This window comes from Pelmatolapia mariae, unplaced genomic scaffold (genome assembly GCF_036321145.2).
Source record: "Pelmatolapia mariae isolate MD_Pm_ZW unplaced genomic scaffold, Pm_UMD_F_2 NODE_ptg000255l+_length_32269_cov_1, whole genome shotgun sequence".
NCBI classification, from domain to species: Eukaryota; Metazoa; Chordata; class Actinopteri; order Cichliformes; family Cichlidae; genus Pelmatolapia; species Pelmatolapia mariae.
In genome coordinates this window covers 1-22,563 of record NW_027051945.1, presented here as the reverse complement: position 1 = coordinate 22,563, position 22,563 = coordinate 1, and the positions used below count along the sequence as shown (strand labels likewise).

Below are 22,563 nucleotides of genomic sequence, written 5' to 3'. Positions count from 1 at the left end.
TTTACTATGCCGTGTTTATTTCCGGAAGTAAGTTTTGTAGTCTGAGAGACTTTCCAATAGGGCTATTAAACGTCAGCTCTGTAAGAAGCTCCGACAGGTAACAGAACAGTTTCTATTGTATTTGAATATGTTCAGTTCACTTGTCTGTTTAGAAGGCAGCCGTAATGTCTTTTTAACGAATCCCGTACGTCTGGAACTGTACATAGTGTTAGCCGTTAGCCGTTAGCCGCTGGTGTTAGAAGCTTACGTAATGCACTTTAGTCAAGAACAGACAAGAAAAATACTAAACGAAACAGTGTACACGGCATCTTAAAGTAATGTTAACGATTTATCGGTTTCTCAAAGTAAGTTTGGGTAGTACTTAAAAGCGCTTTGTTGGAGTGCTGACACGGATACTTGTAGCCACCGTGATGGTGAAATAACGCTAGCCAACGTCACAGATTTGTTAGCTAGCGCTGCTTGATATTTAAACAACTAAGGTTGTCATCAACGTAACTTATGGCATTTTAGCGTGTCAGTCATCTAAATCGCCTTTATCTCAACTGTTAACTGTTTGTCACACTGTTCCTCTGTCTTGTAGGTGTGTATTCATTCACAGGATGGCACACTGGTTTCACAGAAACCCGCTGAAGGCGACAGCTCCTGTGTCCTTTAACTTCTATGGGGTGGCAGGGAGCCCGGCTGCCAATAAGATATGCAAGTATGTCTTATCTCCACCTGATACACCATGAGCAGGGTTATCACAATGGACTGTGGTCGTCACCATGACCACAGTTGGTTAATAAACTGCTATGTATAGTTTCTTACCCTCTATCAATAGCATTTGACCATTACTATACTACTGGTACCATTATTTGACCACCTAATCTCAGTCGCCTCACTGCTAAACAACAATGGCAATGATTTGTTCAAATGTCAATCAGTTTTCCTGTAGACTCCTGGTGGAGCATAGGGCCGCAACAACACCCTTGTTGTTGCGGTTTCTGTAGCATGACTTTTTTTTTTTTTTTTAGAGGGTGGGGTTGCTAGTCCCACGCCCAACCCTCCTCCTTTCTCATCCTGGACTTGGGACCAGGCAATGGCGGAGTTTTGTTCAAATGTAGTCTCACTGAATATGGCTGTCCACAAAGCAACAGTTGCTATTTGTGATATGTTCAGTGACCTGAGGACAACCAGAGCGAGGCTGCTGGACATGTTCACTGATATCACCTGCAATCCTGAGATCATGAAGAATGCCACAGATGCATACTTCTCCCTTCTTCAAGGTTTGTTCACCAGCATTTCACTGTATCTTTTTATCTTTTTCCAAGATAACTTTAGATACAGATAGGATATCAAAGTTATGGCCTAGGGGCCACAGCTCTGGCTATAAACAAATTTTAATTTGGTCTCCATAACAATTTAGGTTCTCTATACATTCTCGCCTGCTTAGCTTCATCTGTAGTCTGTACAGAAATGCATACCCAGATCGCACCTGCAACTTTTTGGTGTAGACAGCGCCTAAAAAGCAAAGTCGATAAAGGAAGACAGATTCAAGAGAGAAATAACTCCTTCCTTCCCATTTTAATGTGTTTGCCATGAAACAGTCTTGATTTTCAAAGACTTCAAAAACAACACTGTATTTGCATCTAACTGAGTGTGGCCCCTTGAAACTGGTGTCATCTCTGAATTTGGACATCCCTGTTTGTCAGTAGTGAGGACAAACTGAGCCAGAACTCACTTTTTATATCCAGAGAAGATGGCTAATGTAAGGAGCTTGAACAGAAGGCGACTGGACTTCTATAAGATTTTTCAAGATATTCTTACCTCTCATTCAAGAGGCTTCTTCAGCTCCCAGATATTTAAACCCTAGTGGGGGATTTTCCTTCGGAGAGTCATTGACGCACTGTTAATCTTGTGTGTTGTCATCATGAGCCAAGGTGTGAAAAAAGGTGTGCATCATTACCAGCAGAGGTTTCAGGTGAAACCATTGCCTCACCCTGTCATGTGACCTATTGGGATGTAAGGGGGGGTTGAGGCGCCTGGGAAGGGAACTGAAAACTACATTATAGGTGGCTGACAGTTGGTGTCATAAGCCTCCTGTTCTGGACATAGATGACCTCTTTCACTCCTCTTTCAAATAATCTGTCTTCTCTGTCCAAAATGTGAATGCTGGCATCCTCAAAAGAGTGACTGCTATCCTTTAGGAGCAGATGTACAGCTGAGTCTTGTCCTGTTGAAGTGACTCTTCTGTGTTTATGGAGTGGCTCTTTGGTTTCTACCAACTGAGGAATGAATAGGAGAATGCACAAAATGTATAAATACTGTTGTATGTTGATGGACTAGTGTGGCCATAACAACAGGTTTTCAGCATTTTACTCCCTGTAAAAACGACACTGATCTTCCACAAACGTGCAGAACCCTATTGATAAAATTTGGGTCTGACCGTGTAGTGGTTAACATCCTGTATTAATCTACGAATCCTATATGTGCTTAATGTTTCACATGATCTAATACTAACATAAAAATGTAAGACCAGGTTTCCACTGCATCAATACTACAAAGCAGTGTTGAAAATACATTAAAGTCTGAGAACCACTATGTTTAAAAATATACCAACACTACAGTGACTTTAATAGAATGTCATATTTTTTACATTTGTATTTTATGTTGTTCTGTTACGTTACTGTAATGTTTCAGAAAAGTCTCTGTGTGTGGTTATTTTGACACCATAGCACAAACGTGTCAAGCTTCACCAACTGGTAATGTAGCAAATGTAAAAGTGCAACATGGAGATGATGGACCAGATTTATTAACTGCATCAGCGTAAACTGGTGTTAATAAATAAAAAAAAGGACCCAGTGACAAGATTGTGTGTAGGACTTGGGAATTTATGCAACTGAGGCTGCTGCTTCAGTCGCAACTGTGTATTTCTAAGAGTTCCCTTCTCATGGTACAAAATAATGGGAGGAGAAAATTAAAATCAAGTGCACAAACTGATTTACCAATGTTTGTGACGAACAGTTTGCATCTAATCGTGGCGATATTTAACAGCTGAAAAACAAAGCATGTGCTTAACATTGAACTGAAGCGACTGCACTCATGTCTAGCACACCTGTGAAGGCTATTTAAAGATTGCTATGTGAAGGAAGGTTAAAATCCTTGGATTGCATTGTGCACATACATCACTTACATATACACAGATCCTGCTCTTGTCTTGTAATTGCCTGTATTTAACCTCCTAAGATCCAAACTCTTTCATGGCATGCATTTTTAATTTCTTTTCGCCATTTAAGCTGATTGGGACCTGATGAATGTAAAAACAAAGAATTACCTGATTTTTATTATTATTATTTTTTAACCTGATTTTTGTTTCTGAGAAAAATGAGATCCACATATGAGGACATTGGTTTTGAATTTCGATAGAACAGTGGCAGTATAACGTCCTCGTAAGTGGATATCAGGCCCTTGTAGAGCAAAATTTGGTATTTTAGTCTAGACAACCCAAAATGTGCTGTCCACATGTGGACGCCAGGTCCTAGGAGGTTAAATGATGTAATAAAGAAATTGTAAATGAGAATGTTTTGTTTTATATTAACACAGTTCAATGGTTGTGAATTGTGTCTCACTTATTTTGCTCTGCATCTAACCAGCAGTCTCTTTGCCCATCTTTAAAAAATCTTTATGATGCATTAGGCTTTATCATGCCCTTGGATGGAACTACACAGGAGAACAAGATGAGGTTCATCCAGAACTTTAAGTGGACCGATACCTTACAAGGAAACACGCCAAGGTAAGGACACAGAGGGAGTACTTCTAGTCTGAGAGTAAGTGGAAGAAATCTCGTTCATGTTTAATGATACAATGATGAATTATCTAAGACCTAGCAGCTTTAAACATGTTTTAAACGAAACATTACAGAAAGACTTCTGATATGAAGACCTCTGGGCAGAGCTGATGACTTCTTAAATTGGGAAAAATACATTATAATACCCAATTGAGTTATTTTCAGTATTTGTTGTCATGAGTGGAAGAACTTTATTTATTTATTTATTTATTGATTAGCATTCAAATATCTCAATGAATACAGAATAAAGATCTACCAGAAAGCAAGAAAGCACGAGACAAGGCTAATCAAAAGGTACTGGCTGAAGCACATGCTTATTATGCCAACCCTTTTAACAAAAGATCATTTAGCATGCAGCTCATGTACATGGAGCTCAAAGCAAAAGAGTAAAACAAAACAAAAAACAAAACAAAAAAACCCATCCTCCTTAGCTAAGTAAATACAAATAAATTTCATAACAATAATCAAACTGAATGAACTGAATGTACCCATCTAATCTAGGCGCTGTCTTGCTGAGTCTAATCCTGTGTTATAGTCTGTCCAGCAACAGAAAATATTATCTCAAATGACCACGTAAAGGTTGCTTGCACAGAAACGTGGATTAGCAGCTCGCCGGTGTTTTGTCTAACTCACCGTCTCTCCCTACTCTCCTTCCAGTGCCCAGCAGGATGCAGTCTTTGAACTGGTCTCCATGGCCTTTAATGTTGCCATCTGGTACACAAAGTTTGCCTCAAGGATGGCAGGAAAGGAAAAGTAAGAGCCTTTTTGGCTTCTTCTGTGAGACTATTCTCCATAAATGCATTTTACAAAGTACTTTAGTTTCATACTTTAATACCTCATCAAAAACAAAGGACGCTGTGACTAATGTGAATATGCACAGAATATCATGACTTTTGAACATAAAGTATTACAAAAACAATGTTAGATTTTTAAGGTGCAATATCTGACACTATTAAATTTGTCCATCTATACATGCATACATACTCTATCACAGGTCTAACACATAGAGACAGTCATTCACACCTGCCTTCATTTAGAATCACCACTTAACCTAATGCCACTAGTTTCATTGAAAGGTTTTAAGTGGTTTAAATGACCTTGAAATCATTGCTATTATTTTTGTTACTTTATTTCTGTCATGTTTACCTGTTACACAGTGTATCAGAGACAGAAGCGAAAGACGTTCACCGAAGCTTAAAGGTCGCTGCTGGAATCTTCAAAAATCTAAAGGTGAGGGAGATGTCAATTCTTTCCTCAGTGGAAACTGGAAAGGTTTTATTATACAAACTGACGCTTAGGACAAAAAGTGGATGCCGATCAGTGCAGTTGCCCCTGCAGAAAACATTAATGACGCACTTTAACTTCTCTTTGCGCACAGCTTTTTTTCATCTGTAAAGTACCGTATTTTCGGATCATAAGACGCACCGGATTATAAGGCGCATTAAGCGAAACAAAACAGTCAGATAAGTCAAACTTTACTCAACTCATTCTTCTTGCTTCCTCCACTTCCGTACCATTGATTCATTAATGTTGAATTCTCTGCCAGCTGCTCTATTCCCGTGTTGTTGCAGTATATTAATGACTAACCTCGTATTGTGGATGGATTATCTCAGTTGTTCTCCTGACTGAAGTTTGGTCCGTTTACAGCATCCTGCCATGCGATTGCATTTGTCTCTAACCATCAGGAACCCTCACGTTAACTTTTATCGAGTGGAAAAAAGTTAGCGTTCATCCTCCAGCTTCACTGTGTTTATGCTATGCTAACATAGCTGTGTCGCTAGCGATCACGTAGCACATCATTATATACCAGCTAGCCCAACTTCAGTAACCCTACAAACGTCACTGCTGTTAGTTTTCTGTCTTCATTTATGTTGGAAGTGATAGCAGAGCTGTACGTTTGAATTCTTTCAGAAATCTCTCAGTCAGAGCATGTTATATCATGTTTAGGTGGAAGCTAGCGAGCTAACTTCCTGCTAACTTCTAACTCTGTTAAATGTAATAAATCCTGTTTTCATGGATGCCTGGATGTTAAACTTCATTGTTACACCTGGTAAAGCAGCAACACTGATCATTTTATTACAGATGAAAGAATTTAGACAGTTTGTAACTCTCAGTGATGCCGCAGTGTTCGTTTGACTTTGGGACCTGAAGCGGACGGAGTTTAGGACCCAGATTACTCCCCGAGGCTCCTGACTACGGTAGCCGTAATGCTCTGACAATCCATCAAGCGGTGCAGCTTCGTAGCTTACCAAAGTCATACTAAAACATTTATGACAGATTTTTGAGCGCCGTGTAGCACATAAAATCGGTTCGAGGTCATTAAGCACAACCAGAATTCATACATAAGGCGGATTGTCGATTTTTGAGGAAATTAAAGGATTTACCCGCGCCTTATAGTGCGGAAAATACGGTACTACAGTTTTTCTTTCTTTTCTTCTTCTTATTTTTAGCTACAAGAAAATAGATTGAGGGATTTAAGACACATAAGCTACAGGTTTTATTTATTTATTTATTCAGATATTTTCTTTACAGGATGTCCACATCCCCTCGCCTCATCACTCCAGCTGAAAAGGGCAGAGACCTGGAGCCCCGAGTCATTGATGCATACATCATCCAGTGTCAGGCAGAAGCACAGGAAGGTAACGACAGTGATCACTGTGCAGTGATCGTGCAGATCGCTGATGATATTGTTCCTCTCATCTCTGATGTTTAAGATGGTCATTAAAGTCTGTTATATTTCTTGAGTCCAAAGCACATTGTCCATTTGAGGCACATTGATGTTAATTATAACTTACTTATAGGATGAAATAATCCTGCATATTAATATAAGAACTACCACTGTGATATCGTCTTAATGCATGCTTAATCATCCAGGTAAGTAAATCTCCAAAGGTTGATTCTGTTCATCTGGATCACATTAACTCGGTGGACCGACACATCAAATTCACCAGGGAGGATATGAAAAGTGGCAGGTTAGCCTTCTTAGACTGTGAGATTTCCATCAGTAATGGGGGACATCTAAAAACTGATGTGTACCATAAACCTACGCATACGGATCAGTATCTAAGGTTTGACTCTCATCATCCACTGGAGCACAAACTGGGTGTCATCAGGACGCTACAACACAGAGCGAACACCATCCCCACTGACACAGCAGCCAGGGAGGCAGAAGAACATCAAGAAGGCCCTGAGTAAATGTGGTTATCCCAGCTGGACTTTTGTCAAAGCTGGAAAGGCACCTAAAGAAAGCTCCAGCCGATCCAGGAAAGAAGGACAACCGCTGCCCAAGCGAAAACCTGTAGTGATCCCATATGTGTCAGGAGTATCGGAGCAGTTGAGACGCATTTTTTCTAAACACCGAGTCTCTGTGGCTTTTAAACCCCAAAACACGCTGCGCCAAAAACTGGTCCACCCCAAGGATCGGGTCCCCCGACACAAACAGAGTAACATAGTGTACGCTGTTAAGTGCCAGGAGGATTGCCAGGATTTATACATCGGGGAAACCAAACAACCTCTAGCGAAGCGGATGGCACAACACAGAAGAGCTACCTCGTCAGGCCAGGACTCTGCAGTCTATTTACACCTACAGGCCAGTGGACACTCTTTCAATGATGAGGATGTACACATCCTGGACAGGGAGGAACGCTGGTTTGAGGGCGGAGTCAAGAAGGCCATTTACATGAAAAGGGAAAGATCATCTCTGAATGGAGGAGGGGGCCTAAGGGTACATCTGTCACCATCTTACAATGCTGTGATTGCAGCCATTCCCCAACTCTCTGTGAATGGTACTCATGGCCATTGATCAGTGGGTTTTGGTCAGTGGTTGTTGATCAATGGTCATGAGAATTTGCATAATTATGATTAAGGAATATGTCTGTGAAGGTTCTCAGTCATCCAGGTCATCGTAGTCTAAGGAGCTTGGAAAGAAAAAGCGTCTGGACTTCTTTAAGTTGCTTGAAGACGTTTCACCTCTCAGGTGAGAGGTGAAACGTCTTCAAGCAACTTAAAGAAGTCCAGACGTTTCACCTCTCACCTGAGAGGTGAAACGTCTTCAAGCAACTTAAAGAAGTCCAGACGTTTCACCTCTCACCTGAGAGGTGAAACGTCTTCAAGCAACTTAAAGAAGTCCAGACGCTTTTCTTTCCAAGCTCCTTAGACTACGATGACCTGGATGACTGAGAACCTTCACAGACATATTGCCGTACATTTTGGGAGGAATACCCTTCAACTGGTACGGGAGTATGAAAGGGAATCAAGGAAACTGGCGGATTATAGGAACCACCTTCGTTTCAACCTAAGATGCAGACAAAGCAGAGTTGTTCCTAAGAGCTTGCACCTTGGATCCACTGTCAGGGGACACAGAGCAGACTTGATTCTACAGAGAGCACAAAATCACCTTTTAAGTGAAAGGATAAGACAGGTCCATTTCACTATAGAGGCCCTGCAGATCAAGATCAGCCAGACTCTGCAGGAACTGGAAACCCTTCTACCCTCTCCAATCCTAGAAGAGGTTTACAAGTTTGTGGACAAGGCTCAGCGGGGCCCAACACTCTCAAGGAAAAGAAAGACAACGCAGGAAATTTCACACCTTGCTTTCAAAAACCCACACTCCTCAGTCTGAACCCACACAACTCAGAGAAGAAAACACACCCGAAGACAGTCGGGAGAAATGGGTAAAGAACTTTTCAGACCGGAACCTCACTGAACCTGAAAAGAGGGTTTTAGCAAAAGGACTCAATTTCGCCATTTCTCCGCAGCAGTTGCCCATAGTGGACCTCATCACAGCCACAGAAACCGCCATACGGATTAATAAATTATCACAGACAGAAGCAGAGCAAATCAGGATGAAAGTCTCAGCCACCCTCTCCAGTGCGAAAGTCCCTCCGTCTAACCTCACATTACAAGAAAAGAAGGCCGTCGCTTCCCTGAGCAAAGACCACAACATCACTATATTACCAGCAGATAAGGGAAGGTGCACCGTGGTCCTAAACACAACAGATTACCACACGAAGATCACTACTCTCCTCAGTGACAACAACACCTACGAAGCTTTAAAGCGAGACCCCACAAGCAGCTACAAAAAGAAAGTTATAGCTTGCCTTCAAGACCTTGAAAAGGACAAAATCATTGACCGCATTACATATCACCGCCTTTATCCAGGGGATGCCATACCCTGCATTTATGGACTTCCAAAAATCCACAAGGAAGGGGTTCCACTCAGACCCATAGTCAGTAGCATAAACTCAGCCACTTATAACATTGCGAAACACCTTGCTACCATCCTTGCACCTCTCGTGGGGAACACCCCACACCACATCAAGAACTCCACCGACTTCACCGACAAGGTCCAGAAACTTACCCTGGATCCAGATGAAACCATGGTGTCCTTTGATGTAGTCTCTCTCTTCACTTGCATACCCACCACAGAGGCTGTGGAGACTGTCAGGAAACGACTACAAGAAGACAGCTCCTTGGAAGACAGGACCAACTTCACACCCGATCAGATCTGCACACTGTTAGACCTCTGCCTTACCACAACATACTTCAAATACAACGAAGGCTTCTACAGACAAAAACATGGCTGTGCCATGGGCTCCCCCGTGTCACCTATTGTAGCCAACCTTTACATGGAGGAAGTGGAAAGGAAGGCTCTTGGCTCTTTCAAAGGAAGAGTACCCAGCCACTGGTACAGATATGTAGACGACACCTGGGTCAAAATCAAGACACAAGAAGTGGAATCCTTCACTGCGCACATTAACGCTGTGGATAAAAACATCAAGTTCACCAGGGAAGACACAAAGGACAACTGTTTGCCTTTCCTGGACTGCGCTGTGCACATTGAAGAGAATGGCAACCTCAACATCGAAGTTTACCGGAAGCCCACACACACGGACCAGTACCTCCTCTTTGACTCCCATCACCCTCTGGAACACAAACTTGGAGTAATCAGGACCCTACACCACCGGGCAGAACATGTTCCCTCTAAGCCTGAAGGGAAAAAGAAGGAACACACACACGTAAAGGAAGCACTCAAAACATGTGGTTATCCTAACTGGGCGTTTATAAAGTCAGCTAAGAGGCACAGAAAAGAAGATCAGACACCAGCGAGGGAGGATAAGAAAGACAGACGCAACAACGTTGTCATCCCCTATGTAGCCGGTGTATCAGAGAAACTCAGGAGAGTTTTCTCCAAGCACGACATCCCAGTGTACTTCAGACCCAGCAACACACTCAGACAGAAACTGGTTCACCCCGAAAGACAAAACTCCAAAACACAGACTTAACAACGTGGTGTATGCTGTACAGTGCAGCGAGGAATGCCCAGACCTCTACATTGGAGAGACCAAACAGCCACTTCACAAGCGCATGGCACAACATAGAAGAGCCACCTCCACAGGACAAGACTCAGCAGTCCATCTGCATCTAAAGGTCAAAGGTCACTCTTTCGAGGATGCCAATGTTCACATTTTGGACAGAGAGGACAGATGGTTTGAAAGAGGAGTGAAAGAGGCCATCTATGTCCACTGTGAGCGACCATCTTTGAACAGAGGCGGTGGTTTACGACACCAACTGTCTGCCATCTATAATCCAGTTTTGAGTTCCCTCCCCAGACGCCTTAATGCCCACTCACATCCTGGGCCATCTGACCTCAGGAATTCACACGACAAGGTGGGGCCAGGTTTCACAATGGGCACACCCGAAACCCTGGCTGATTAGGTCCCACACCCGCTTTCACACCTTGGCTCATGTGAATAGAGGATCACCAGGGGGTCCTTTGTCCCTCTTTGGGGGGATACTCCCACTGGGTTTAAATCTGGGACTCCCGGCCATTTGACCTTAGAACTGAAGAAGCTTCTCGGATGAGAGGTGAAACGTCTTCAAGCAACTTAAAGAAGTCCAGACGCTTTTCTTTCCAAGCTCCTTAGACTATGATTAAGGAACTGACCTCACAGCCCATTGTTCCTTCAGTGGGCTGGTTTCAGTCATTATGCAAATGTCCTGTTTATAAGATTGAAACCTGCAGTCAGCTGAGACTGAAGAAGTCACTTGGATGAGTGACGAAACGTTTCTCCCACAAAATGCTACGTCCAGATGAACAGACTCAACCTTTGGAGAGGTACCACTGTGATATAAGATAGCAACTTAGCCTTGTTTTATATGGACAGACTTGAAAACGGGTTCTGAAAGCAACCTGTTTAAAAGCGCATTTTTCTCTCGTTGTGTCTCTGTGATGTGCATCCTTGCTGTAACCATCTGTGACACTGAGCTGTGGGTGTGGGCTCAGAAGCTCCACTCACCTCCTCTTCAAACCTTTTTTTTTTTTTTTTTTTTTTTTTACAAGCAGAAGAAAGCTGGCTTAAAGAGAGGGGGATGGGACTAAAACTAGCTCAGTGGATGAACAGAGGGGCCACACCTTGGCCCAGAATTTAACTTACATAATCATATAACCATTTAACTGTGACTCACCCAAAGCTGCTCTAGTGGAGTCTAAAAATAAAAAGGCTGACTCTGCAAATAATCTGACTGTTAATGGCCTGAGTCAGAGTCCATGTGACACTGATAATCATTAATCGTCAATCGTCACTGACACGGTGTGCCAACGTTTGGTTCTTTCCTCTCTTTTGTTTTTACAGTGACCATTGCCAGAGCGATTGAACTGAAACACAATGCGACAATCATCGCAGCTTTGGCATTTGAGACTGCAAACTTCTATCAAAAAGCTGGTCTGTACCTTTGACATGGATAAAATAAACCTGTTTATCAACCTTATTGGTATGGCACCTTTAGAAACAGAGTTTATTAAGTGCTTTGACAGACAGGGAGAAGCAGGATCGACGATTTAAACAGAGCACCAGTCTTTACATTTAGATGGGAAACATTAAAGAGAAAAGAAAAACAACAATGAATAAAATTAGACAAGGTGTAATGCCAGCATGTAAAAGCAAGTCTTTAAAAATGACTTGCTTTTACATGCTGGTAACGAATGAAACCAACAGGAAGCTGAGCTGCTGCTTTCTGAACCGGCTGGAAATGAGAAAGTGACTTTTTGTTTGAGCCATAGAGGAGGAAGATGTAGCAGTCGAGCCTTGAGAAAATAAATGAAATGTAGTGGTTTTATTTTCAAGATGGTTGGAAGAAGCAAGACTGGACATCTTGTCGTAGGGTCTTCGCTTTATAAATATAGCACCTTGAGGCAACTGTTGTGGTGATTTGGGACTATATAAATAAAATTGAATTGAATGAAATGAACTGTTCAAAGATAAGAGCTGAAACTCAGGAGAACTCTCAGTCAGCATTTCTGACTTTGAGGTATCAAGTTATATATACCTGTCTGAGCTCCTCTCTGCCTATGCTCCAGGAAAAACCATGAGGTCTAGCTCAAAATTAATGCTGTCCATCCCACGGACTTATCTCAAATCCCGTGGTGATAGATCCTTCTCTGTGGCAGGTCCCAGACTCTGGAATAGTCTCCCCTTAAATATTAGATCTGCACAAACACTTGAGCAATTTAAATCATTACTAAAGACACATTTTTATGCCCTGGCTTTTAACACACTATGATCCAAGCATTTTGGTCTTATTTGAATCAGTTTTAGTTATTGTTTTAATTCTTTTATTGTCCTATTATTGTTTTTTATTGTTATTATTGTATTACATTGTTGCTTTTCAATGCCATTTTTATATTGTTAAGCACTTTGTGCAGCATTGGCTGTTTGAAATGTGCTATATAAATAAATTTGACCTTGACCTATAAAAAGATGTATGCCTTCCAACAAATGAAGTCACTGAGGCAACTGTGCTTTTTGGATCACCAGGTACAATGGGAAGCTTTCTGGTTTGTTGACCGAGAGCCTAGAAAATAAAATGATGGTTACTGAAAAGATATGAAGGTCAGTTTTCTGTCTCTGCAGACCACACACTGAACACCTTGGAGCCAGAGTGCAGCAGCAAGTGGAGGAAGTATCTCCAACTGAAGCAGCTCTTCTACATGGCTTATGTAAGCTAAAGTTTGCAGCACAGCTATGGTTAATAAAACAACTATTCTGTTTACAGAATTAAAACAAACAAAAAAGTGTTAAGATTGTTGTCATTGAGTTTGTGTTTGCAGGCGTACTGCTATCATGGACAGACACTGCTGGCAAGTGACAAATGTGGAGAAGCTATCAGATCTCTCCAGGAAGCAGAGAAATGTATGTATGCATGTTGTAATGTGTAAAGCAATTACAGAGACGTAAACAAGCACGTCGAGAGCGCAAACTTTCACCCAGGCAGCTCACTCTCTGTGCAGTGTTTACTTTAAAGGGAATACTGTTGTATTTAATATATATGAGCAACGTCATACTAAGAATCCCCATATATCATTCCCTACGTGCCTTAAACCTGTTAAAACAGTCTTAAATAGCTCTGTATAGCATTGTTATCACTTTGAGAGGTCAGAGGTCAAATGTGACATTTTAAGTCTTTATATGGCACTTTCTATGTTGAAAATACACAAATCACAGTTTATAAGGTATAAGGCTTTTGCACTAATAAATCATTGATTTGACCTTGAAGACTGTAAGGCAAGCTTGAATGAATTGCTAACCAACTCTGCACTCCTAAGTTTGATCAGTATTCAGACAAAACAACACACATGCACACAAACACATTCCCTGCTCTGCAGAGGTAAATGTGCCTTTGCTCATTACAGCACAAGTCTTATGTTAGGATGTGGTCTGATAAATTTGTTAAGCTCCTATTTCATCTGTCTTTGCTTCTAAAAGAGCCGTCCGTCGTTTAGTGTTGTGTGTGTGTGCGTTTTAAAAACTTTTTTTTTGTATTGTTATTCTTTTGTAAATTTATTATTGAAAGTACTTCATTAATTGTGTTAATCAGAAAACTGAAGTCATGCCATACAGAAGACTGTTACTTCTGTTCTTTGCAGACTGCAGTGCTTACTCAGTGTTACCTGCTCACTTGGGTTCAGTCATGTAGGTTACCAAACAGGAGCTTCCTGTGTGATTGCTGCAGCAGATCTTAGAGTTGTGTTTGAATTGTTTCCCCTTCTTTGTTCCCTGGATATATTTTGTGTTAACACAACAACATCTGCGTGCAGGTTACTCCCGCGCTGAGTCACTGTGTAAAGAGTACCGTCAGACCAAAGGCCCAGGTACGACGGCCAAACCATCGGAGCAGCTGTTCTTCCTCAAGCTGGGTGGCCTCATTAAAATGACGCTGGAGAAGTGCCAGAGAGAAAATGGTTTCATGTGAGTCAGCCAGACCCCAAACACACACACACACACACACACACACACACACACACACACACACACACACACACAGTTGTGGCTCAGATTCTACACTTTCCCTGTCACACGTGACGAGATGATGCGATGTTCACGTCGTTGTTCCCGTGGCGCCCGGGAGTCCAACTATGCCTACAAACTCTGAGGACATGTTTTCAATCATTAATAACACATTTTCCACTCACACAAAGGCACATTTGTGTGTTGTCAGATTAAACAGTCAGCTGGCTACCCTGAGCATCACCTGCACAAACGCTCACCTTCGGGTTTATGTTCCTGTGAATTTGCATGTGTTCATCATAGAGATAGCTCTGTTGGGCGTCATTGTCAAAATATTATTTTCTCTCATTTTTTTCACCTGAAACTAATGCGTGACCTCACTTTAGTGCCCAACTGTCACCTGAAAAGTTAAATATATTTGCATGTTGGAGGTGAGCGGGGTATTGTTCATTTATCCACAGCACTGGCCCTGCCTGCTGTATCGCCACCCAACCCGCCTGCTTCTCACTGCAAATGAATCGAATAAACAACCAAAGAGCATTTTTACACTACAAGCTACATTTGTCCCATTCACACACATTCATGTTTTATCACATAGAAACACCTCAACATGAGGATTAATGTAGGGTCTTTTACAGTTTAAAGCGTTGGTGTGATTTCGAGCTATGTAAATAAAACTGGATTAATTAATTAGGGGACAGCCCACTCTGCCTCCTAGTTTCTAGCCATCCTTATGTAAACAGTTGTTGATGCCTGTTCCTGTTTGTACAGTAGCATCTAATTTCAGCGTAGCACACATTTCATTGGTCAGCAGTTTGGTGAGTGTTGTTTTCTTCTTCTATGTTTGTGCTTTAATGCCAGTGAGTCTGTAGATGCATAAATGCCACCTGCTGGTGGCCAGAGGTACCTTTCATGTGTCAGGCACAGGTAAAAGCAGGAAAACATTGAATTTAAGACAAGAGATACTAGAACCAAGTCTATGTGTAAATCACTATGACCCTTAACTGACAGAGGCTGATAACAGTGTGACAATAACATCTGGCAGTTCTGCAAAAAACTTTTGAGTTTTGAGTTCTTTGAGTTGTGAGTTAAGTTGATCACAAACCATTTAAAGACCCGGCTGACAATGATTCAGTGAGAACCACAACAGAGGATTCCCATTTGCACGGTTAAGTCTTGCACATATTTAAGTTACCCTTAGAAAGGGTCTTTGAAACAACAGGGAAAGCATTCAAACATGAAATTCTTCCTTCTACTTGTTTCTTTGGACAGATACTTCCATAAAGTCCCGGCTGAGCCGCCGCAGCTGGACATGAAGGCGAGCTACGGCCTGGCTGAGCCCGTCCCCTTCGAGCTGCCGCCTCTCAGTGAGCAGTGCACTCCTGAGGTCTACGCCACCTTCGATCTGACAAAGGGAGCCAAAAACGACAAGGTACACACCAAATCATTTATTTATTTATTCTAGATTATTTCATAACAATATTATAGTTGTTAGTGGTATTATAATTATTACTTGATGTGCAGGCCAAACCCAAGGAGGAGGAGGTGAAGCCAGTGAAGGAACCTGACTTGAAGCCTCAGAAGGACACAGGCTGCATCCTCTCCTAAACTTTCCATTCAGTACATTTTCAGCCTGTTTCACGACATCGTTTACAACGATGACATCCATTTACTTTCCTCACATAACTCCAGAAATGCTTTCTTTTCTTGCAATATTTAGTCCTCATGTTGTACATTCATCCTAGACATGTATATTACATTTAGCAGTTATAACTGTGTCTAAGTCAGAGCCAGTCATGTGACCAGATCCTCAAAATGTCTCGCTCTGTGAGAATCACTTATAATTAGTACATGAAAATAAAAAAGCCTTATGGGTCACATGGTTGTGTCAACGGTGCCTTTGGCTGCATTGTAAACTGGTCGCTCTGATTATAGATAACTCAGATAATGGAAACTGACTTATTAAAGAGGCTTAAAGTGGCCTCCTAAAACATAAAAATGCAGTAGATATTTAAACTTTGATATTGAATAGTTAGCACTACATATAAATGCAATGTAATTAATCCAAAAGAGTAAATGTGGGAAACTGCACTCCGTCACTCTGCCTGTATATCTGGGCATAAGATAATTGAAACTGTAAGTTTTTAAATTGCATTTTACGTGTCCAGAACATCGTCATTTAATTATTTAAACTGATCAATAGGAATCCCAATCAATACTGGACAGACAGAAAGGACGGCACACGATTTTGCCGTTGAGTTTGGTTTTCTTTTAGCTGTAGTAGCAGTTTACAATCAATATTTACATCACGACTTATGTATTATAGTTTTTGTACATGACATAGCTGTTTTCTACTTTGACTGTTCATTTAAAGGAACTATATTATTATTATTATTACCTGTGGCTGAATCATTCTTTATCAGGTTGTGAATTTGTGTCTGTTATCCCTTAAAACTATAGTTTTAATTTATTTGTGTTTGTGGTAATTTATCAGACAATCCAAAACACTTCAGAGGGTATAAAGTCCAATCACGTTTTTGCTGGTGTTGAAGTCAATCGTACTGTTTCAGTGTGTGAACTGATGCACGAACAGCTTACTTTTGTTAGTTGTTCACGTGATTTTGTCAATAGTTGACAGTGTGCAGAGTGCAGGCCCGGTCCTTAATGGCTATCATCGACATTTGTACCTTTGTGTCTGACTTGCTTTTGAAGAGCTGCTTCAAGGAAGTTTCTTATATCCATCAGACTCTAACAATTTCAAAATAAAAGGTCTAATAAAAAATAAAACTTAAGTTACTAATTACTGGAGAAACAAAACTGTAATATACTCATACTCATTTAACCTCGGTGTATATTTGCTTCACTGAACTCACCGTTGAACTTTTTATTGAGTTGTGCACTTGTTTTCATCTTTGTGCTTTTCTTTGCTTTTGATTAGACTGGATGTCATTACACTTTAAGCAGTGAATTTCTCCAGGAGGTGTGGCAGGAATCGGATACGTTCCACATCCTTTTTAAGACAGCTGTTTGTCATTAGGGTGTGCCACATCACCGGTTTTACATTGTGCACTCTTGCAGCTCTCCCCTCCTCTGATGGTGTTTTTCATGTAAAAGATATTTCAAATGGTATTAAATATTCCCTTAAAACTCACTTTTTTCTTCTTGGCTTTTTGTAGATGTAAAAACAAGACTGTCACATCACGTCCACAAGAGGTCAAACTGACACAACTGGTCTAAAAACTATGATAGATTTATTTCAACACAGAAATGTTTTGTGAAAGAAGGGTCATTATTTTCATACCCAAATAATTTGGTTACAAAGTACAGAACAAGTTGTTTTATCTGCATAGCAAACGGGACAAGAACCATCAGGTACATGCAAAACACAAAGCTTTTCCTCTTAGGCCCACGTGTGTTTGAACAACATACGACTGTTGTAATTTTATCTCTACAACAAATCTACACACCAATCTGCCAGAGGTTCCTTCCTGTTAAAAGGGAGTTTTTCCTTCCCACTGTTGCCAAGTGCTAGCTCATCGGGGTTGTCTGATTGTTGAGGTTTCCTCTCTGTCATTGTAGGGTCCTTACAATACAAAGCTCATTGTGGTGACTATTGTTTTGAATTTGTTTGCCATATAAATAAAACTGAACTGAATGGATTTGAAAAACTGTGGCAGGCAAACTGAGAATTTTTCTATTTCTCTTTCCTCACCCTAGCACACGAAATCAACAAAGTAAAAATTTATACTTGGTGGCCGATATAGTCAGATTGATAAACATAATTGACGAGGCTGGTGTTGCATGTAAGTCTGGCTAGAGCGATTATCTAGGTGGCGGACAGCAAAGACAATGTTTGTCATTGGCCCTGCCTGTGTAGCCAAGACTGCGTTTATAAACGCAACAGCTAAAGCTAAACAGTTAGCATAGCTTACCTGCACAGCATCTGCCTCCAGTGTTTTTTCTGTAAACCAGACTGAGCTACATCAGTGGTAAACAGACTGTTACTACAGTTCAGTTCTATTCCCTCAAAGTTGGTAAGTAAAATTTATTTATGTAAGATAGGAGCATTATAATATTGTAAAGATAACAAAAATACAGAATGAAGAAAAAAATCTTAATCACACAAAAGCAACATAATAAACAAAAGATTATCCAAATGACTGGCTGAATAGATGTAAGCTGTCCAGTTTTCAACTGTTTTTTAAAAAGACGCCATAGACCCACGGGTGCGGAGAGAGAGAGAGAAACTGTTTTGGCGCTAAGGTTTGGAAGGCATAATTTTTATAATGTAAGGTAAAGACCCTACAATAATACAAACCCTATAATACCCTGTACCATAGGTGTCAAACTCTGGCCCCCGGACCAAATTTAGCCCGCAGCCTAATTACATTTGGACCACGAAGCCATACCAAATTACTATTAGAGCTGGCCCGCTGGTATTATACAGTGTATGTACTGCTAATACTACAAATCCCAGAATGCTCTGTTGGTGTTCTGGCGCATCAATCACGACAGGACCCATTAACGCCCTGGTCATGTCCAAATTCATGGGCTGCATCCTCCTGAGGACGCATTTGTAGGCCGATTACGTCACAGCGACGCGCCGAAGGCTGTCCAAATTCGTAGGCCGTTTATCAATGCCCAAGTACGCGAGTACGTACTCGCGTTCTCGGTGAGTACGTACTCGCCGAGAACGCACGGGAGTACGTACCCGCCGAGAACGCGAGCACGGACTCTCGATATGTACAATTGGAACACCAGCGTACGTGATGATGTCACAGGTCCGGAGTTTCTACTGCCGTCCCCTCTTAATTTAACTGTGAGTAACATGTTATGAAGCTTAGCTTTAATCACAGCCAAACCGGTTTACTCAGGAACAAATAAAACACTGAAATAAACCAAACATTAACATTTAGAAGTGATCTAAGTGACTTATATCATTTCTAACCTCAGTAGTGAAACCTCTATTAATAAAAATAGTGTACATGTACATACGTGTACATACCTTAATAAAAACAAGCAGGTGAGATGTTAGAACGCTTTTATTTCTATTCTAGTGGACACTCAATACTATAGACAGCTGCTGGAGTTTCTTTAACCTGAGTAGTGAGACGTCCGCGAGCGGGGGGGGGGGGTTGAAAACGATGTGCCGGGAGTCTGCTGTTGAGTTTTGGACGAAATGCATTCTGGGATATATAGCTGTCCCAAGTCCACACCGATGCATGCTCGATAAAATGGGCGGATCGAGAACACATCCGGGACTTTTTCGCGTTCTCGGCTTGATGCGTACTTCGAATTGGAACAGTACTTGGTCTCCGACTGATGACGTATCTCGAGTACACGAGAACGCAAGTACGCACAAGTACGCATATTGATAAAAGCCCGTAGACTCCTCCGAGTGCAGCCGACAAATGCGTCCTCCTTTTCCCCGAATTTGAAGGATGGGTCGGGTGTGTCCCTCGTGGCCCACCTTATCCCAGAATTCATAGCGCGGCCCAGCCAATTCAACAATTGTTTTCAACAATGGCGGCCACTACTAAGTCTTCAATATTACTCTTAGTACTCTTTCTGGGTCACAAAATAAACTTTTTTTTTGGCCTGTCCCGTTTGGATCTTTAAAAAAGGCGTATGATGAAAGTTTGCGGCGTTGTGTGCCCAGAGAAAAACCAAGCATTTTCAAATGTCAGCCAGAGCAGAAATACAGTAGCTGATCGCACACCTGAACTTGCCACCAATCTATATAACCAGCTGATGGAGAAGGGAAACAATTGCGTTGCATTCTCCATCTCTGTTGATAAGAGCAGTGACGCCTCTGATACTGCCCAGCTTTCAGTCTTCATCCGTGGTGTGGACTCAAATCTCTGTGTTACGGAGGAACTTTTAGGATTAAAATCAATGCATGGCACAACCACAGGGAAGGAAATATTTGATGAGGTTTCCAAATGTCTAACTGAAATGAAGTTGCCATAGGAAAAACTTGTGGGGTTAACGACAGATGGTGCAACAGCGATGTGCGGTCAAAGTTGTGGACTGGTGGGCAGGGTACGGGAGAAGATGCGAGCGGAGAACTGTGCAGGTGAGCTAACTGTTTATCACTGCATCATACATCAAGAATCACTTTGTGGCAATGCCTTTATGTGTGACATCATGAGCCATCTCGATGCGCTGAACCTGCAGCTTCAGGAACGGGGGCGTATCATCACAGATATGTACGCTGCAGTGAGGGCTTTTAAAACGAAATTGTGCCTGTGGCAGAATCAGATGCTACAAGGAAACTTGGGCCATTTTCCCTGCTGCCAAACAATGAACATGCAGATCTCTACTGCTGTGTTCCCATGTGCACAGTTTGCTGAAAAACTCTGTGTACTCAGTGCTGAGTTTACCCGGCGATTTGCCAACTTTGATGCCCAGAAATGTCGATTTGAACTGCTGTGCAAACGCACCAACAAACCTCCAAATGGAGCTGATTGAACTCCAGTGTAGTGACACGCTGAAGCCAAAGTATGATGCTGTGGGCACTTCACAATTTCCACATTTCATCCCTGACACAATGCCTGGGCTCCGCACCCACGCTGCTCAGATGCTCTCCATGTTCGGCAGCACTTGCCCATGTGACCAACTATTCTCCTCAATGAAGATGGCCAAAACATCTCACAGGAGACGTCTGGCCGATGAACACCTTCACTCAATCCTGAGGATTTCCTCAGCTCAGAGCCTGAGCCCAGACATTGAGGAACTAGCATCCAAGAAGAGATGCCAGGTATCTGGCTTGGACACATCAGAGTAGATCAGTGTTTAGCAAACTGAGCTATAATGAACATTTTCTTTGTGCACTTTTTCTTGCTACTCCCAGACATGGGCTTGAATGGTTTCACGTTCAATGATATTTTTATTAGTTAAGTGGTTTATTATCGTTATTTTTATATTTATTATTAGCCTGGGGAAAAGGTTTACTGTTAAAATTTAATTCAGAAGGCTGAAAATACAATTTTTATTTAAGAAATGAATTCCACTGATACGTTATTTAATTGGAATTTCAATTTTGCATGTGTGCAATATTAAGTTCTATATACTTTTATATAAGTTATATATTGTTTAAACTGAATATGGAACAAGCAAAGCTTGTCCCATATTCAGTTTTTCAGCAAAACTTGTTTGAGTTTATAAGAAAAGGTTCCTTGTTATATTCTGGAGGAAGATTTTTTTCAATAAATATTAATGTTAGCCCGCGACTTTGTTCCAGTTTTGAATTTTGGCCCACTGTGTATTTGAGTTTGACACCACTGCCCTATACTCTAATAACCCTACAGTCTGGTGCTACCAGATAATCTGGTATAGAATTTGTGCTCTGTCATTTCTCTGCTGCGTGTCTGAGCTAGTAAGGCTAACCTTGGTTATCTAAGAATGGCGTGATTGCCAGTATGTGCAGTCAGACGTTACTGAAAGAAAATCTAACTTTAACAGCAGAGTGGCTTAGCATGGCTAAGCTGTGATATTCAACACACCACCAAACCTGCCTCCCAAGTCCAGCCCCTTGAATTCAAGAGTGAAACTGATTGTGTTTGGAGCGACTTGCCTCTGATAAGGTTTGTGCACTTCTGTATTTGGCGTCTCAGGTTTCAAGTCAGATCCTGTATCCTGTAGCTGTTTTTCTCCACAACGCAGAGTCAGCATGGATGGCAGTGACACAGAACAATGAATGGATACTTGTCCTTTGGAGCAATAAAGAAACACTAATGTAACCCGAAGAATGAACAACCAGGAAGTAAGTGCTGTGATAATGAAGCAAACATAGCTGTTAGCTTAGCTTGTATTCACAAAATGAACTTTGTCCAGTTGTCTGCCATGACTCTGTCGCTCCAGTGCTATTTGTAATAGCATTATAAATGCAGTGAGTATAACACACAGTACTTAGATGATATGCTGTGAATAAATAAAAGTTTTCTGATGCGTCAGACATCAGCAGACACCACTGAAACAAACTTTGAGGGTCCTGCTTCGGCCAAAGAGAGGAAGGTGATCCACTTCTCCAACGGTGAAACTCTTGTAGTTGAGGACAGCGAGGAGGAAGAGGAGGAGACGTCAAACAAAACTCCCTTTGAAGAACCTAAACAGAAGGTGGGCATCTGTTTGGGGGGGGGGCTTGTGGTGAATGTTCAGCAACAGTCAGCTCATGTGATTGCTTCTGTCTTTTTTCTTCTCAGACTCGGCTATCGTTCAAGAATGTGGCCATTCTAGTTGGGAGGTTTTCACTGCTGGGTATGCCATGTCACATAATCAATACAGAAGCCAAGTGACTGTAGAGAAGGCCATGACTTTAGCTTTTCATGCAGGCTTCACTGAGTCTCCACATTTTCTGTTTCCAAATTCAGCCTGCGACTTCCTCGGAGAAAGATTAGCTGGTGCTCTTGGACTCAGTGCAGCCAAATACCAGTACGCCATAGATCGTTA

The 22,563-nt window shown here is 41.6% G+C and overlaps 2 protein-coding genes across 2 annotated transcripts; both read left to right on the top strand.

Moving 5' to 3' along the window:
* Positions 1-6: 6 nt before the first annotated feature.
* On the top strand, positions 7-17,263 carry LOC134622874 (BRO1 domain-containing protein BROX-like). Its single transcript, XM_063468186.1, is given in 14 exon segments — positions 7-97; positions 581-700; positions 1,159-1,265; positions 3,676-3,772; positions 4,484-4,579; positions 4,984-5,056; positions 6,359-6,370; positions 6,372-6,465; positions 11,461-11,550; positions 12,739-12,824; positions 12,936-13,017; positions 13,923-14,073; positions 15,385-15,544; positions 15,637-17,263. Coding segments are annotated over 13 exon segments (1,233 nt in total). The 5' UTR covers positions 7-97; positions 581-599; the 3' UTR covers positions 15,721-17,263.
* Positions 17,264-21,704: 4,441 nt separating this feature from the next.
* LOC134622872 (protein FAM177A1-like) lies at positions 21,705-22,559 on the top strand (the record flags this gene model as incomplete). The annotated part of the gene is made up of 4 exons (XM_063468184.1): positions 21,705-21,877; positions 22,069-22,230; positions 22,317-22,371; positions 22,485-22,559. Coding segments are annotated over exons 1-4 (307 nt in total), but the record flags the coding sequence as incomplete, so codon positions are not given.
* Positions 22,560-22,563: the final 4 nt, after the last annotated feature.